This window comes from Podarcis raffonei, chromosome 13 (genome assembly GCF_027172205.1).
Source record: "Podarcis raffonei isolate rPodRaf1 chromosome 13, rPodRaf1.pri, whole genome shotgun sequence".
Lineage (NCBI taxonomy): Eukaryota > Metazoa > Chordata > Lepidosauria > Squamata > Lacertidae > Podarcis > Podarcis raffonei.
In genome coordinates, this window is record NC_070614.1 from 24,300,159 (window position 1) to 24,317,706 (window position 17,548).

General features: G+C 49.4%; 2 protein-coding genes across 3 annotated transcripts in view; both read right to left on the bottom strand.

The window, feature by feature from the left end:
- The window catches only part of KCNH4 (potassium voltage-gated channel subfamily H member 4), a 50,177-nt gene extending 47,268 nt beyond the window's left edge, over nucleotides 1-2,909 (bottom strand). Inside the window, exon 1 of the mRNA XM_053363768.1 lies at nucleotides 2,734-2,909. Coding sequence (XP_053219743.1) covers nucleotides 2,734-2,809 — 76 coding nt within the window. The 5' untranslated portion in view covers nucleotides 2,810-2,909. The remainder of the gene's footprint in view (nucleotides 1-2,733) is intronic.
- Nucleotides 2,910-9,854: 6,945 nt separating this feature from the next.
- HCRT (hypocretin neuropeptide precursor) lies at nucleotides 9,855-17,548 on the bottom strand. Of its 2 annotated transcripts, XM_053363770.1 has the most exons (3): nucleotides 16,925-17,548; nucleotides 16,202-16,281; nucleotides 9,855-10,514 (listed from the first exon to the last, which is right to left on the bottom strand). In XM_053363770.1, the coding sequence occupies exons 2-3, from the start codon at nucleotides 16,220-16,222 to the stop codon at nucleotides 10,080-10,082; spliced, it is 456 nt and encodes a 151-aa protein (XP_053219745.1). In that variant the 5' UTR covers nucleotides 16,223-16,281; nucleotides 16,925-17,548; the 3' UTR covers nucleotides 9,855-10,079. The 2 variants fall into 2 exon arrangements, with proteins under 2 accessions (XP_053219745.1, XP_053219744.1); XM_053363769.1 differs by having other exon boundaries at nucleotides 16,202-17,548.

Consider the following 17,548-nt stretch of genomic DNA (forward strand, 5'->3'; position numbering starts at 1 on the left):
GTGAGAGTGAAAGTGAGTGTGGCGTGTGTGTCTAAGAGTGGGAGGGAGATCGAGCCTAGTTTAATTGGCACCGACACCCCAGCCGTAGTGCAGTTAGGTAATTTTAGATTCCGGGCTTAATGGTCTTATCCAACTGCCCCTCTTTAGACGGTAATCCAAGCCGTGCTGCGTTTGGGGGCCACCCCCGCCTCATTCTGCTGAGTGGGGCTCTGGACGTCTGCCTTACCAGTCCTGCCCTGACGGCACCACTGCCTCTCCAGCCCCGGAAACTAGGCTGAATGTCTAAGCTGGACTACATAACCCCGGTGGGAGCGGGTGTCCCTTCTAACCCTACAATTCTATAATACAATAAATCAGGAACCGACAGTCAGATAGGGCACTTTGAGCGCGGGTAGAATGCATTTCAGATTGCGCCCAGCGCGCGCAGCCTCCTTCAACCCGCAAGCATTTTTCTGGGATTGAGAAAGGAGGACTTTCCCATCCTCTGTGGCTCGCTCGCTTTTCCCTTTTCGGTCTCGCCTGGAGAGTGCCGTAGAATCGTAGAGCTGGAGGAGAACCTAAGGATCATTTAGTCCAGCCCCCTGTAATGCAGGGAATCACAGCTAAAGAATCCTCGACAGATGCCCCCAGCCTTTTCTCCCTTTTAACTAGCTGCGTGCGTGGATTTTTTTTCTCACGGGTGAAGGTGAAAAAGAACTCTGCACGTGGGCAGAGAGTCACTGCTTGCTGAAGCAAGCACGCCTTCCTCCTGACCGAGCCTAGCTTCATTTCTAAAAGGAGAAACGCTGGGGCTCCTTCCTCGCACACAGGAGGGTGGGCACACTGTGGTTGTTTGGTAAAGGGGGAAAGGCTCTTTGCACATGCTCAGGGTTGCTCCTTCTTATGGCTTCATAGGCTCCTGGCATCCCAAAGAGCTTCTGACTGGGTCTGCGTGAGTCCTGGAGCAAACAGTGATGCAGTTAGGTAGTTAATTTAAAACTCTAGACTTAAAGGCGTCGCGATGCCCCTCACTTTGAATGGTAATCCAGTCTAAAGAGTGTGGTCCTTCCGCTCATTGCGCTGAATGGGGGGGGGCGACTTCCACTCCGAAGTCCTTCTGCACCACTGCAAACACGATGCTCACGGGGTGACCCCGGGCCAGTTACACGGACACGTTCAGCTCAGCCTAACTCACAGGGTTGTTGTGAAGATACTATGGAAAGGCCATTTGCATCACCCTCAGCTCTTTGGAAGAATGATGGGGCTCAAATGTAATAAACAAATAAATGTGCTCAAGTCGAAATCGGGAGGTGCCCAGGGACGGGCTGAACAGGAATCGCGCAGCTCAACCCCCCTTGTCGGATGCCCTTAAAAGCACCCCAAATTTCGCAGCCCTCGCTTCACTTTGCCTCTAGGAGATCGGGAAGGGAAAGGTTTTCCTAGCCACACGCATAGAGAGGCACCGTGTCGAAAAAGTTTCCGAAAAGTAGCAATGCATGCAACTCACGCTCCCGTATGTACAGCCCTGACTTCCTCCTCGCTATTGTGGTCTCACCATCAATATAAATAGTGTCGTCGCCGCCCGCCCCCCGCAAAAGCAAGCAAGACAGGTGCCTGCCGCGAGGAGCTTCCAATCTAAACGCAGATCTCAAGGGAGACAATGAAGGAGGGAGAAAAAAGAGGGGCGAAGAAAACTTCTAATCCCAGACGCGCGAGGAGTCTCCCTAAGGGCGAGAAAGGGAGAGAAAACCCTCTCGCACATGTTCAGAGGAACTCTTCTCTAGGTATCCCCACGGCATGTTGCGGAGCCCAGTAAGTCATGCCTGAGACTGAGCACTTGCGGGCAGACGACTCTTCCCTCCCGGCTGCCTAGCCTACAGACACCCTTGGTGAAGCTGTTCCGCCGCACCCGGTCTCTTTTCACACGTGCACAAAGGAAAGTCTGCTAACTCTCCCAAGGAAGCCTGCGAGGGCTGAACAAGACCGGAGTTGGTGGCGCAGCTGAACATCAGAAGATGGGGAGAGGGTGGCAGCAGCAGAAGAGACCCAAACAGTGTATTCCCCTTAAAGAATAGAGTGGGGGGGGGAGGGTCTCAGTCCCTGGGCAATCGGGAAACGAGAGAGATCAACCCACCCATCCCGATCTTCTCGATCTCCAGTGGGTGCTGTCTGTGCAGAGACAAAGAGCGTCTCTCTTTGTTAACTCTGGAGATGCAAAGTAAGGGGGGGGAGACCCAACACAAAGCGGGCTTGGGGCAGGGGGTGGGGAGAGAGAGGCAGGCAGGGAAAGAGTGGGGTGGGTTTCGTTAGGGGCAGATAATACTGACTCTGCACCCCCCCCTCCGCCCCGGAATTAGGACCGCGGGGCAGAAAGAGAAACAAGGCAGAAGGGCGAGCGAGCGCCCAAGGCGACCCCTTTCTCAGACGCCCCAAGAGTCAAGCGCCCATCCCTGGGCATAGCTGTCAACGTTTCCCTTTTTTTAAGGGTAGTTCACTTATTCCGAATAGGATTCCTCGCAAGAAAAGGGAAAAGTTGACAGCTATGTCCCTGGGGCGTCAGGGCACCTCCATCCTCGGGGGAGAAGAACTTTTAGGTGGAGGAGAAGGAGAGGAGAAGGGGCTGCTGGTGAGGAGAGAGGGTGGAGGAGAGGCTGGATCGACCCCCCCCCAACATACCCCGTTCAGTCCCACGGACCGGGCGTGGATTCGTGTCCACGAGACTCTTCCCCCCGCGGCGTCCCCGAGGCCACTTACGTGTCCCATCGAACCTGTTGGCGATGTTGTCCAGGAAGGTGTTCTGCGGCGCCAGCAAGCCTTTCATCACCGGCATGGCGGCGGCACCATGGGCGCCCCCCGCCGCCCCCGCGGGGAGGGTGCGCGTGTGAAGGTGGCGGCGGAGCGGGCGCGGGGCGCCTAGGCGTCTCCCCCTCCTCTTCTTCCTCCGGCTCCCCCGCCGCCACCGCCGCGCGGCTCAGGCAGGGCGCTGCTGCGCGGCATCCCGGCCGGGGCTGCAGGCGCAAGGCGAGGCGAGGCAGCTGCCCGAGCCTCCCTTGCTGTCTCCCTGCCTCCCTCCCTCCCTCTCTCTCGACTGTCAGCTCCCTCCTGCTAATCCCAGCCGTACAATTAGCGCCGAGCAGCGCTGGGGAGAGGGGAGAGGAGGGATCCGGAGGGATCCCGCCCAGATCGCAGACACGCGCGCAGGCGCGCGCGCACACACAATTGGCGCCTAACAAGCCCCGGCCTTGTCCGAACGGGCACAGTCCCAGGCCTAGTGTGAGGGACGCGGGAAAAAGCTGAGGGGAGACTCTTAAACTTCTGTACTCCACAGACACACACAAATGTGAGTTTTCCCTCCCTTCTCTCTCTCTTCCTCTTCCAACTTGAATAAAATATTGGAGGGCGGCAGGTAAGCCCCACCTCACATAACTGATCACAAGACAAAGTGCACGCAACCTTTTGAATGGCAATTCCTATCAACATGGGGGGAGGGACGACTCCCTCAAATATTTTATTGGGGGGGCGAAGGCACCTAGGCTTCTAGGAGTTGGCTGCTATGCCCAGGACAATTCAGGAAAGCAAAATGATGCCTACATAAAACTATAGCAAACGGGGGGGGGGGATGCACATTTTTTAAAAATCCCTTTTTAATGCCTGAGAGAATTCAAATAATGTCTTTGCCTGGGGCTGAAAGAGTACAGGTGTTGGCTCCAGGTGGGTCTCTCTGGGGAAGGAATGTCGCCACTGGGAAGCCATCGCTTAGAGAAGTTTCTCCCTCCTTTTGTTGAGGCTGCACCTTAGGCAGGTTGGTGTGTGAGCAGATGCTGCTTCTGGTACTTTGGTCCTAAGCTCTTCCTACCGGAGTGGACTCAGCCGATCAGCAAATGGCTTACACCACCATATAATCTGTTCACCTTTAATGTGCTAGCAGACTCTTGGATAGGAGTTTTCACGCAGAAGCTGGAGGGTCACTTCTCAAGGATGCTGTAGCAGCAGATTTCCCTGCACAAGCAGCTGGACTATGTGTCCTTCAAGGCACCTTTCCGCTGTTGAATCTATGATTTTGCTGCAACAGGGGTTGCCAGCCCTCTGGATCTTTGCAATTGTAGTCATGTTCTTGTATACCTGCTAAACTGGAAGGATACTTGCCCTCTCCTTTCCGTTTGTCTCCTTCCCCGTAGCAGGGATTGGGAACCTGCCAGCTTCCGGATACCACTGGACTACAACTCCTCTTATCCCTGTCCATTGCCCAAGCTGGCTGGGGCTGATATGAGTCAAGAGTCCAACCACCTCCCTACCCTGAAGAGCTGCCTTTCTCAACCGCAGGTGAGGGGCTACAGTTAAGAAGAGAGTGCCTTTGGCCACATGCAGAATTCAGAGGGCGCTCTGAGCCAGGGCTTAATTCTGAACCTGTTTCAAATGCCCAGCCTTACATGCTGAAGAGTGACCCCATTACACTACCTTTGTGTACAGCATTTGGTCAAAGGAGAGTTCCCAATTTTTTACATTAATTGGTTCAGAAGGCAAAATTGAGGTGAAAATTGGCAATGAGGTGGACCCAAACGGATTAATAAGCCCAAAAAGAATCAGTGTTTAGCTTGAGATATGGCCGCCGTAGCTATTTTTTCTTGTTGGGATTCAGCCCCAGATAATGCATATGAAAGTATGTCTGGACGCGAACAAATTCCTTTCTTTTGCTGCAACCTTTTGTTTTGTTGTCTTGATTATTTACTTGTGTTTTATCTTGTATTTTATTCTGTGAACCACCCTGAGATCTTTTGATGAAGGGTAGCATAGAGTTTAATAAACAATATTAATCATAATGATTCCTGGCCCTTATAAAGGGGAACTTGCTTTAATGAAGCTGAGATTTGTGCAGCAGCTATTCAAGGATCAAAGGAGCGGCTTTCAAGTAGTGTTGAACTCCAGCTCCTTGCTTGTTAAAATGATCAACTTCTTAATTAGCAGCATTGAGGACAGTGGAGGTGTTTTGGAGGAAGACAGAGAAGAATTTCAGGTGTCTTGATTGAGATTAAGTTGTGTCAGGGCTCGGTAATGTGTGGAGAAATAAAGAAGAGAATACCTCTGAGCATGTGCAAAGTTTTGCTCGTAATGGGGGAAGGCAGAGAAAGAGAATAATTCCAGGTGGGGCAATTTAGATTCACCCAGAACTTACCGTATTTTTTGCACCATAACACTCACTTTTTTCCTCCTAGAAAGTAAGGGGAAATGTCTGTGCGTGTTATGGAGCGAATGCCTACGGGTGGCGGGGGGGATCTGCTGCAGTCGTGAGCAGAGGATCCATGGTTCCCCTTCCTTCCCTCCTCCGTGGCTTGCTTTGAAACAGCAAAGCGGGAGAAGAGCCGCTGAGTGGGGAGGAGAGAGGGACAGAGAGCCTGCTTCTTTAAAGGAGCAAAGCGGGAGAGGAGCCGCTTACACGAGTGTAAGCGGCTCCTGTCCGGCTGGTTCCTTTAAAGCAAGCAGGCTCTCTGTCCCTCTCTCCTCCCCACTCAGCTCGCTAAATAGCAGCAAAGTTTTTCAGCTCGCTAAGCCTGCTTGCTTTAAAGGAGCAAAGTGGGAGAGGAGAGGAGCCTTCTCCCCTTATACTCCTCTTCTGCATTATTAGCAGCATCCTTCTCCACACATCCCATGCGTGCTCCTTGTCCCTTGAGTGCTTTTCCTTCCCTCCCCACTTAAAACATGGTTACAAAGCACGGATCCACATGGATCCTCGGGATTTTTGCACTGGGTCACCCCAAATTCACCGTCAGATCACATAGCATGTCCATGGCTACAGCTTGCACCAAAAAAAGCATGCACCCACTGTTGGCTCGGGCCACAGTGGTGCAAAAACGTGGTTACAAAGCATGGATCCACATGGATCCTCAGGATTTTTGCATTGGGCTACTCCAAACTCAATGTCAGATCACATGTCTGTGGCCACAGCATGAACCACAAAAATCATACATCCACTATTTTGTTTAGAATATTTTTTTCTTGTTTTCCTCCTCTAAAAACTATGTGCGTGTTATGGTCGGGTGCGTGTTATAGAGCGAAAAATACGGTAATTTGTGTCAGGGCTCAGTCATGCAATGCGTGAAGCAGTAAAGAACAGAGTACCGCTGAGCACATGCGAAGTGTCCTCCCCTTACTGCTAAACACAAAGAGCCCCTAAAAGGTAGGGGGTTACAAGTTCCAGAGGTCAGGCTGTGTACAAACAAAGAGCGCCTAACCTTTCCTTTTTTGAGAGATGAAGCCCTAACACAACACACAAAAGAATTCCCCAGACAAAGAGATTCATTGCAGCCGGAGCTGCCAGCTTTCTTTGCCAACACTGCCCCCTGGCTGCCGACCAATGCCAAGCCAGTGAATTTGCCCAAGCAGCGTGGACATAGGGCCAGACAGTGATGGATGGATAGAAGCATCTGTTTAATAGATAGGTTATCCGAGATGAGGTTATGCTCCTGGCCCATTAGGGCAGAGCAGCCTATTATGGAGCATCAAAGGTGATTAAAGTAGTACTTTCTAAGGGAATGACATTGGCTTAAAAAAAAAAAACACCTTTGGCAAGTGCTTCTGGTTCAACCCAGGTAGTGATGGAAGAACTCTTATTGTCCTAGGCAGGTTCCCAGCGGCCAAGGAAATAAGCAGCTAGAAGAGGAACTGTCCCAATCCCACCCCCAAGAGCTGCCTCTGACTGTAGACTTTAATAAAGGGGTAGGCAAGTACAGGCCTTGAGATTGAATGTGGCTAGAAAAGTCGCCTCAAGTAATTTACTCCTGAGCTCATTTAAACCACAGCTTTCCTGCCACTTTCCCTTCAGTTTGAAGCCTTGCACACTCCTCAAAGCACACTCAGCTTCTCACAGCTCTCACATGCTACAAAAGAAGGCCCAGGTGGGGAGCATCAGAAGGCTTTTAAAAGAAGGGATTTAAAAGCCCAGACTGCCCTGCCCTGGCTCTCGAGTGAAGCAAACAGTGTTTCCCGAGTCCAGAATGTGACCCAAGGCCCTGACCTGCAGCCAACTTTTTGTGACGGCTCCTGAGCTACCGTTCCAGAAGGCTACGTGGGAGTGATATGGTTTGAGACCCCCTACCCCTAATTCAAAGGCCCTCATAGCCCCCCCTTACCAGAACCTCTCCAGTTGTGTCTCTGTGCCTCTAAGGAGGGCGGCCCAGTGGTCTCCAGCTGTGCATGGCCTTGTTTATTCATGCTGTCTTATCCCAGCAACGGGGAACCTGTGGCCTTCCATTTGCTGTTCAGCTCCCATCAGCCGTAGCCAGCATGGCCAATGTTCAGGCATGATGGGAGTTGTAGTCTAACATGTGGGGACGGGGCTTAGCTTCCCTATTCTTGGTCTATTCAGATCCACCCATGTTTGATGCTTGAATTATTACAGTGGTACCTCGGGTTAAGAACTTAATTCATTCTGGAGGTTCGTTCTTAACCTGAAACTGTTCTTAACCTGAGGTACCACTTTAGCTAATGGGGCCTCCCTGCCGCTGCGCCACCGGAGCACAATTTCTGTTCTTATCCTGAAGCAAAGTTCTTAACCTGAGGTACTATTTCTGGTTAGCAGAGTCTGTAACCTGAAGTGTCTGTAACCCGAGGTACCACTGTATTGGGTATTAGAGTCTGGTGACCCTCTTTACTTTTTTGGTGATAAACTCTCTTAGGTTTTTTTAGAAGGTGTGGAGCAGGGATAAATTGACTAAAATTGAGAGGAGTCAGGGCTGGGGCGTGTGGGTTTAGTGAAGAGCCCCCCTAGACGTATGGCAACCCTTGGGTTTAGTCATTTGGTAAAATGCAGTTCCAACCCCCAGACCATTGTCTAGATAGGCAATAATGCTGTAGCTCAGGAGAATATAGGCCTGCTCTAAATTACTGTAGATGAGGTATATATACATGCTCCTACTTTCTCCTTCTGTTGTGCCATGATAATCTCTGTAACTTGTCCAGATGAAGGTCATCAGGATAATTCAGACCCTCCAAATGTCCCTATTTTCCAGGGACAGTCCTAGATTTACAGAAGTCGTCCTGGTTTCTGATTTGATCCCAGAATGTCCCGCTTTTCCTTAGGAAGTCTCTATTTTCATTGGAGAAATGTTGGAGGGTATGGAGTTATGTGACATCTGAAGGCAGCCCTGTCTAGGGAAGTTTTAAAATGTTTAATGATGTTTTTATATATGTTGGAAGCCACCCAGAGTGGCTGGGGCAACCCAGTCAGATGGGTGGGGTATTACAATAACAACAACAACAGATGTCCCTATTTTTATCAGAGAAATGTTGGAGGGTACGTATAATAATATCTGATCTCAGTGGGGGTGTTCTTTTCAAACACCGTGAACATTCATCTCTTGAGCATGAGCAACACCTGCTCAAAAACAGCTGTCCACCCACTAGCCTGTCTCTAGTTCTGGAGGTCCTCAATGTCCTAGGACCTATAGGAAGGTAAAGGAAGGAGATGCCTTAAACCAGGAGTGAGGAAACTTTGGTCGTCCGGGTGTTGCTGAACTCCAACTCCCATCAGCCCCAGCAAGCATGGCCAATGGCTAGGGATGATGGGCATTTTAGTTCAGCAACATCCAGAGGGCCATAAGCTACACGCACCTGCCTCATACAGAGTCAGGCTATTTGTCTCTCTAGCCCAGAGATGCCAGGGACTAAACCTGAGACCTTCTGCAAGCAAAGCAGATGTTCTACCACTGAGATAAGCCATACACCATTTTTCTCTCACACAGGAAGGCAAAGGAATCACCAGCACTTTCTCTGCCAGTGAGAGCAGCCAACAGCAGCTCTGCAAGCCGAGATGCTGATGAGCATCAAGGAGCGTTTGAGGGGCCTGATAAGAGGAGAGCTCTGGCAAGTACCTTTGATGCTGTTCACATTTGGGAAGGGAGAGTTCAAAGCATACTGTACTTTGCATGTCTGATCTCAGGTGGAAATCAGTCAGTGAGCAGAGTCCTTTGATAATAACAAACAATATGTTTCAGCATGGATACAGCTCTTCAAAATGTTAAAAGCGTTTCATAGGTATTATCTTGCAGCAACCATTACAACAACCCTGTAAGGTGGGTCAGGGTTATTATAAACATTGCAGATTAGGGAGGTTGAGGGGGGGGCAATGAGGCTTCTCTAGGATGAGCTAGTGAGTTGATGAACGGCGAGGTTTCAGTCACAGCTTTTCAGAGTTATAGCTCTGCTGTAGGGAACCTTTGGCAACCACGTGTTGCTGAACTACAACTCCCATCATTCCCAGCGAGAATGGCCAGTGGCCAGGGATGATGGGAGTTGGAGTTCAGCAACATCTGGAGGACCAATGTCAGGAAAATCCAGTCTGCCTTAAAGCATCCTGGATTATTAACTCTAAAAGGCTAAATCTAAGCTTCCTTTTTAAGCTGCAAAGGGGTGGCACTCTGCTAAACTCTCACAAACGGGAGGAAGGAAGGAAAATATCTAATAAATATAGCCTCTCCTAGCATCTAATCAAATCTCAACAAAAAGTGCACAACCACACAAAAGCAAGAAGTTTCTACACACACACACACACACACACACACACACACACACACACACACGTCTCCATGCTCCATCCAGGCAGCCACAAGGCATAACAGCAGCTCAAAGAAACATCCTAGCCGGGCAAACGGGCTGCTACTTGGGTGGTGAGAGGCTGTGGCCTAGGGATGGATGTGGCCTGGTGAGAGTCCCAAGGGCCAGCTGGAGAGGCCTGGAGGGCCACATTCAGCCCATCCACTCCCAGTCTGAAAGTTTCCTACTCCTGGACTAGACAGATGCTCAATTTGATCCAGAAAGGGCATCCTTCCATTCTTCCCGCCGGCAGCATCTCTCTCACACGGACACCAACAGAATGGCAATGAACATGATAGCTGGCTTTATTTGGAAAAGAACACAAGAGGAGCGTGAGGTTGACAGAAGTTTGAAAAGAGCTATTTACACAAGGGGAAGGACCGTGTTGCTGCCGCCTCCGGGACAGCACCTAGCAGCTGCCTGGCATTAAAGGACAGATGACAGCGGCGATGATAGAAAGCAGAAGGTGCTTCTTGCAATTTCACCCCCCCTGCTGAGACATACGCACAACCTTAGTAAATGGTATCTGAAGCACCCATCTTTGGGCCAGGTGGCAAGTCCCTCTCAAGGGGTGCTAGGCAGCCCATGGCTGGATCAGGCCCTGCAGAGTATGGCACTGGCGTTACTTGGTTGCTGCCAGGCACATCCTCTGTGTTTCCTATCCTCGACCCGCTTGCTCGTTTGCCCATGGTGAGGATCCCGGCGGCCTGGTTCTCCGAACTGTGCAGGAGTTGATAGAGCCGGCTCTGGAAGGCCTTGGTGGTGGCTGTGGCGCTGCTCCGCTTGCCAAGGGTGAGGATGCCGGCGGCGTGGTTGCCTGTGCCATGCAGCAGCTCAAAGAGGTGGCATGAGCAGCTCTTTTGACGGCAGCAGTCTGGCACGGCTTGTTTGGTCACGGCGGAGGAGCAGAGCAAGGAGAAGAGGAGCAGCAAGGTGGCTCTCTGGACCTGGAGGGGTATAAAGATGAGTCAGCAATTTTCAGTACGAGAGGAAGATTTGAACCTCCAGAGTAAACTTAACAGCAGCCGCAGCCAGGCCGGCTCTAACATTAGGCAGAGTGAGGCAGCAGCCTTGAGCAGCAGATTTTGGCATGGCTGTGAAAAAGCAGCAATTTGTTAGCAACTTCATGCATCATAATTACAATTAATTGTTATATTTTTATTGCCGAGGGCAGGGAGGAAGAAGTGCTTGTAGGATTTTTCTGCCTCAGGTGTCAAAATAACTTGGGTGGCCTCGGGTACTGCTTTGCAAAAATGTCTTGAGCCAGTCATGCCCCCTTCCCAGAAGGCAGCTTAATCACCAAACCAGAACTATGAGGTGGGTAGGAATAGCCAAATAAGTTTAAATTATACTTTGGCTTTTTTAAAAAAAAATAACATGCATTGGAATTTGCCACATTTTTTATTAGGGTTCTCCTAATTAAACTTTTTTTCTCGTCTGTGATGATAGAGAGTTTTAGAATAACAGTGCTATATTTTTGGGGAGGTTAACATGACTGTAAACATGTATTAAAAATAGCAACCCTATCATCTTAAGGAAATTAAATACATATTATAATGCCAGAAATGCGGGTATTTCCCCCCAAAAAACCTCCCACCTTACTGCAAACATGTATGAAAGTTTCTTTAAGTTTCTTTAAATCCCCTGTCTCAGCTGCACTTCTATGAGTTCATTGGTAGAGCATTAACTGTGGACCCTGAAGTCCCCAGGTTCAATCCCAGCACCATCCCATCTGAAATCTTGGAGAGCTGCGGCTGCCAGTCAGTGAAGACAATACTGAACTAGGTGGTCCAATGGTCTGACTTGGTACAAGTCAGCTTCCTAAACCGTACCCTCCAACATGCTGAGTCCCAAAACTGAGACATGTGTCTTCCTGTCTGTGCTCCTGCACAAATCACATGACCCATGTGACAGCACAGAGCCCAAAGACACTTTTTGGGAGGAGGGCACTCATGGTGCCCAAAACCATGTACCGTATTTTTCGCTCTATAGGACGCACTTTTCCCCCTCCAAAAATGAAGGGGAAATGTGTGTGCGTCCTATGGAGCGAATGCAGGCTCCTTGGCTTCAGCGATAGCAACGCGAAGCCTCCGAAGCGCAGAGGGAGAGCTCCCCCCGCACTCCGGAGGCTTCGCGTTGCTTTCGCTGAAGCTGCCTGACCCCCCCCCCGGAGCGCAGGGAATTCCCGCTGCGCTCCGGGGGCTTGCGGATAGCCGTCTGAAGCCTGGAGAGTGAGAGGGGTCAGTGCACACCGATCCCTCTTGCTCTCCAGGCTTCGCTTTGTTGGAGAGGCACTGCACAGTTTTCCCTCTCTGCGCAGCGCCCCTTCAGTGAAGCGGGAGGAGAAGTGGAAGGGGCTCCGTTTCTCCTGCTGCTTCGCTGAAGGGGCGCTGAGCAGAGAGGGGGAGAATTATTTTTTTCCTGTTCTCCCCCTCCTATGGTCCAGTGCGTCCTATAGAGCGAAAAATACAGTATTTTAGGGTGCTGCATGAGATTATGGCCCTGAAAAAAGTGCAGGATGGATTAATGATTAATGGGAAGACACAGGAACATCCCCACACAGAAACAAATCAGGACGAATGCTCATGGTCATAAAACTACCCCACAAACACATCAGAACAAAGCTAAATGAAGACCAGGCATAGTTTAATCTCTCTGCAAGCTTTGGGCAAGCAAATCAGAGCAAACTCTCAATAAAAAGGCTGAGAGAAGCCCTTTGAAATTTGGATTTGGTAGTCCCTGGACAAGGGGAGCCTGTACTGAAGAGACAGGCATCACTTGAACTAAAGCGGAACAAGGCTTCTGGCATTTCAAAACAGAACAAGATTGCAGAGCAGCTTTAAAACCAGGGGAAATTAAGAGGCACTATTCTTTTCTTGAGGACTCATCCCTCTGAGATGATGCTCTAAATATTCAAATACCCTCAAAGCGGGGGCTGAATAGAAGCTGGTAACAAAACATAAAAATGAATGAATGCAAATCAGAAAGTCCAACAAGGGTCATAGAAAATATTATACACATGCAGCATTTAAAAAGGGAAGCAATATATAAGGTTTAGATACTAATGCGAAAAGCCTGAAAGCAAAGATTAGGTGAATTAGCACCAAGTTATCTGCTCCATAGATTTTACTGCATGCACGGAGCCATCAACTGGGATAACTTTCATAGGCAGCTACAAATTAGCATCTGAGGGCCAAACTAAGTGAAAACGTGTCTTTGCATTTAATGGTCGGGGTGGTTGCTGCTGCTGTTTTTTAATGCAAATAGTATCATCTTGGTGCCAATGGGAGATTTCCTCCCAATGCAAATATAAGCTTCAGAGGAGGGATTTTTTTGCCTGACGCTAAAAGAGAATGCAGATATAATGAGCATATCAGAAGCCCCGGTCTATCAAGCGGAATCAGTAGACTGCAATTACCCCTCCATATCATGTGTTAGAGAGAGGGCAAGGCAAGTCGTGCTTGCAGGTGGGAGTAGTGCTCTGTTCATGAAAGAGGGCACAGAGTCCAATAAACCAGAAATCTCTTAAGGAGACAAACCTCTTCAGAGAGTCAGTCTCTGCAGAAATAACAAGCAAACATAAGCAGTAGAGTGGTAGGGATGTTATTATAATCCTCCCTCCTGCCTGGATGCAAACTCTTGATGGTGATCTTTGAGATGCAGAAAGACAGCAAGGAGGCAGCCAGAGATGAAAACGTTGTCATAATGGGTCACTTCAATTATCTGGGGAAACATACATTTAGCAAAGAGACAACAGATCGAGCAGTGGAGGCAGGACTTATTAGGGCAAATGGGGCACTGCCCCACCAACCTCAGTCTGCCCTCATCCAGTGCCCACCCGCCCACCTTCTTACCAGGGGGTGGCACTGCCTTGACATCTCCCCCCCCAGTCTCAGTGTTGCCTTTGTAGAAATCAGCTGGGAAGAAGACGATGGGGATGAAACTAAAACAAGCTGATTGTGCCTGCCCTTGGCTCTGGCTTCCCCTACTGTCAGCCTCCGTATCTTGCACCCTACCAGCCCCACAGAGCACCAGCCACTCAAATCGAAGTGAGAGCTCTGATGCAGTTCCATTGGTAGCCTACCATATTTTTCACTCGTAAGTCGTATTGAAATATTATTTTATTTTTCTTTCTTCATTGCATTTATATCCACCTTTCCCTTCATGGAGCTCAAGGTGGCATATATGGTTCATCTTCCTCTCTTCATTTAATCCAGTGTGAGGTAGTGGTTAAGAGCGGTAGTCTCGTAATCTGGTGAACCAGGTTCGCGTCTCCGCTCCTCCACATGCAGCTGCTGGGTGACCTTGGGCCAGTCACACTTCTCTGAAGTCTCTCAGCCTCACTCATCTCACAGAGTGTTTGTTGTGGGAGAGGAAGGGAAAGGAGAATGTTAGCCGCTTTGAGACTCCTTAGGGTAGTGATAAAGCGGGATATCAAATCCAAACTCCTCTTCTTCTTCCTCACAACGACCCTGTGAGGTAGGTTAGGCTGAGAGGCAGTGACTAGGCCCAAGATCACCCAATGGGCTTCATGGCCGAGTGGGGATTTGAACCCTGGTCTTCCAGGTCCAAGTCCAGCCCTCTGACCACTATGCTGCACTGATGTTCTCCCACTCAGTGAAAATGAACAATTATAAGTGGGTTATATATTATTTAAGTACGGTAACTAAGTACGTATGTCATTACTCGCAGCCGCAGTGTTCCCCACGTACAAATTACAAACACTTTTAAATCAGATCATTGGGCAGCCGTGCTGTCCAATTTTAAATGTTGGTTTTGAGAGCATTGTAACATAATGTCACTGCTGAGCCAGGTCAAAGGTCTAGCATCCTGTACTCCGTGGCCAACCAAGTACTTAGGGGAAGTCCAAAAGCAGCGCCTGAGCTCAACCACACTCTTCCCACTTCCCCATGATTCCCAGGAAATGGCATTTGGAGTCATATTGCCTCTGCCTGTGGAGGTGGATGTCAGGTTTTCTGATCTTAAGCCATTAAGGGCCAAGCTAAACATGATGTCCAATGTGTCTTTGAATTTATCAATGTCATGTGGGTTTGTTTGTTTGTTTTTAAAAAAATGCAAATTGCATCAGTTGCCCGAAAAAATATTTATTGGGATTTCAGCAGGCGTATCAAGAGAATGCAGCCCTCCTTTGCCCCTTTGCAGATCAGAGGAAAAAGCTTCCTCTGAAGCTTGAATTTGCATTGAAAATGCACACACACACACACACAGAGAGAGAGAGAGAGAGAGAGAGAGAGAAAATGCGCACAAAGCAATGGAGGATTTATCCCTAAAGTAAAGTAGCACCATAGGAAGACTTTCCTCAGGACAACCAGAGGGAGGAAAGGGTTAAATCCCATAAATCAACAGGGCTTACCTGTGAACAAAGAAAGATTCTCACTGTAACCTGTTTGGGGCTTGTTAATACTAAATAAACCAACTGCGGTCAAACAAACGATAAAATTATAGACAGTGTGAGAAAGTGTCCATTGTCCCTTACACACAATATGAAAACACAAGCTCACCTAGTAAATCTGATTTGCAGCCATTCAGAACAGATGAAATGAAACAAATCACACAGAACGATGTGTAAGCCACTGATGGAATTTTATTGCCAAAAGGGGTTCTTTTTAAACCGAACCTGGGACCTTTTGCATGAAAAAGCATATGCTCTGATGCTGAGCTACAGCTCTCCCCCCCCTGCCCCTGTGGACGAGAGGTCTGTCAACAGCTAGTAGCCATGAGAAATGGGATCTCATGCTCGGAACCAGTAAACCTCACTGAATCAGATGCTGACGACAGTCCACTGAGAGCTTTTATTTCACGACCATTTGTGAACTTCATACCGTAGATGCATCGGATCAGCTGCTGTTGAGAGATGAAGTGCTCAACCGGTGGACCGGCGATTCTTATTTACAGCACATCCTTGTTCTCTCACACCTGTTCCACTCAAGCACACTGGTTGTGCTCCCATTTTGTTGCTTTTCTTCCGTCCCACTACCTCTGCTGCTTCCCCACTCTACACCCAGAGCATTTCCCCCTTCTCTGTCCCATAGCGCAAGCTACCAGAGACCACCACCCTCTACCTCACAATGTCCTTCTTGAAACCATCCAAACTTCCCCTGACTTTTTCTCCACTAACTTGTCCCTTTTACCCATTTTCCCAACCTGGACCTCCCCTCCACTCCATCCCTTTTAACTAGTCTGAAGCCCTCTGGGGAAAGTAGCATTGTTTTTCTTTAATTTTCTATGCAGCTCCTAATACTCTCCAACAGCAGTAGTAGAAAATCATGAGGGGGAAACCTCACATTGGTGACAAGATGGTGTCTTCTATTGCACCATTAGCTTGATGGAAGCTTTTGAGCTCCACAGCACTCTTCCGTGACACTCAAGTTTGAAACTGAGTCCTCTATTTTTAACTGGTTTTGTACATCTGTCTATATAACAATGTTTTATTGACCATTGCCACTGGTTTCCTTCTAAGAGCGTTTCCTAGCTTCACCCCAGATTCACGTCATCTTCCAAGGCTTGGCCCAACTAGAGAGGAACATGACACCCCAGATTTGCATCTCCAGCTCAACATTATGCCGCCCCCCCCCCAGGTTTGCCCATCTAGAGAGAGGGATAGGGAAATTACCTTAATCTTCCGGCTCTCCATAATCTTGGTTGTCTTCAAGGCGACAAGTGGGGTTGTGTCATGACCTTCCAGGAGTGATGCTGTAAGGAAAAGCTGGAGGAAGCGGTCAATTTATAGGGCCATTTTCTACGTAGGCTCCAGGTACCTCACTTGCTCCCATGATACGTGACACAGGCACACACATCCTCTCCAATGGCAATGCCAGAAATAACCGTCTCCCCACCAACCCCTCAGAGAGGATCAGAAAAGAGAGGAAGGATCCTTTTGTACCCCGTCTCTTGGAGACTGGCCAAGACATCCACCCGCCTTTGTCGTTCCCCCTCCAGTAATGAACCCACGGACGTCTGAGGAACCGGACAGCCGCTTACGAGCCACAAAGGCAGCCAACGGCTAGGCCGAGATAATGAGAGGAGCCGCACTTGTTAGCATGGGCCCATTAGGCTAATTACCTCAAAAACATGGAGCCAGAAGCTAGCGGTGCCCTTTTCGCTGGCACGTGGCATTGGCACACTTCCTTCCACAGGGAGCACATGCCTCAGAGTGTGGCACCCCCAATCTGCACGCATGCACACCACCAGTAATTGGGTTTCGGGGGGTGCAGCACCCCAATGTCACCCGTCCTCCTAACCTAGCCCAGAGGTGAGGAATCCAATTCCTGGTTGGTGGTGGCTTAGAAGTGATGCGCAGGCACCAAAGTCCCTTTCAGCTAAACTCCACCCTTACCTGTATGACGTCAGGTGTAGGGCAGGTGGGGAGGCTTGCCTGAAGCAGCCTCACAGAGCAAACGGGGAGGCCAAATTTGGCCCAGGGGTTATAGGATCCCACCTGCCACCCCCCATGAGCTCTATGCATACCTCTCAGATCCCAAAATGAAGGAGGAAAGCCTTCGAAAGAAGAGATGCCTCACATAGGACTTTCAGGGGACATGAAGCCAAAGTGAGATTTGTGGACTAAACTATTGTGTCTCAGGCTGCTCTTTACGGTACAGGAATCCTCTGAGGAAAAAAAGCAGGCAATCCCATTCTACGTTCCTCTCCATTTCAGGTAGCCCCATTAACTTTCTGCATCTGTTTAAGGCAGAGGTGGGGAACCTCCGGCCTGCAGGCCTCATGAAGCCTAGCACAGGCCCCCGTTTCGACCACACAACTGTTTCTCCCAAACCATGCCCAACTGCCCCACATCAGAACTCATACATAATATCAGGTGTGGAGCAGGGAAAGGGGAGACCTCAGGGAAACTATTGGGTGCTTAAAGCGAACTCTCAGTTGTTCCTTTGCAAATGGGACTTGTAGCAACAACTGGGATCAGCTGCACTGTAGCTAGCAGGGCTTGCTGTCAGTTCCTTTG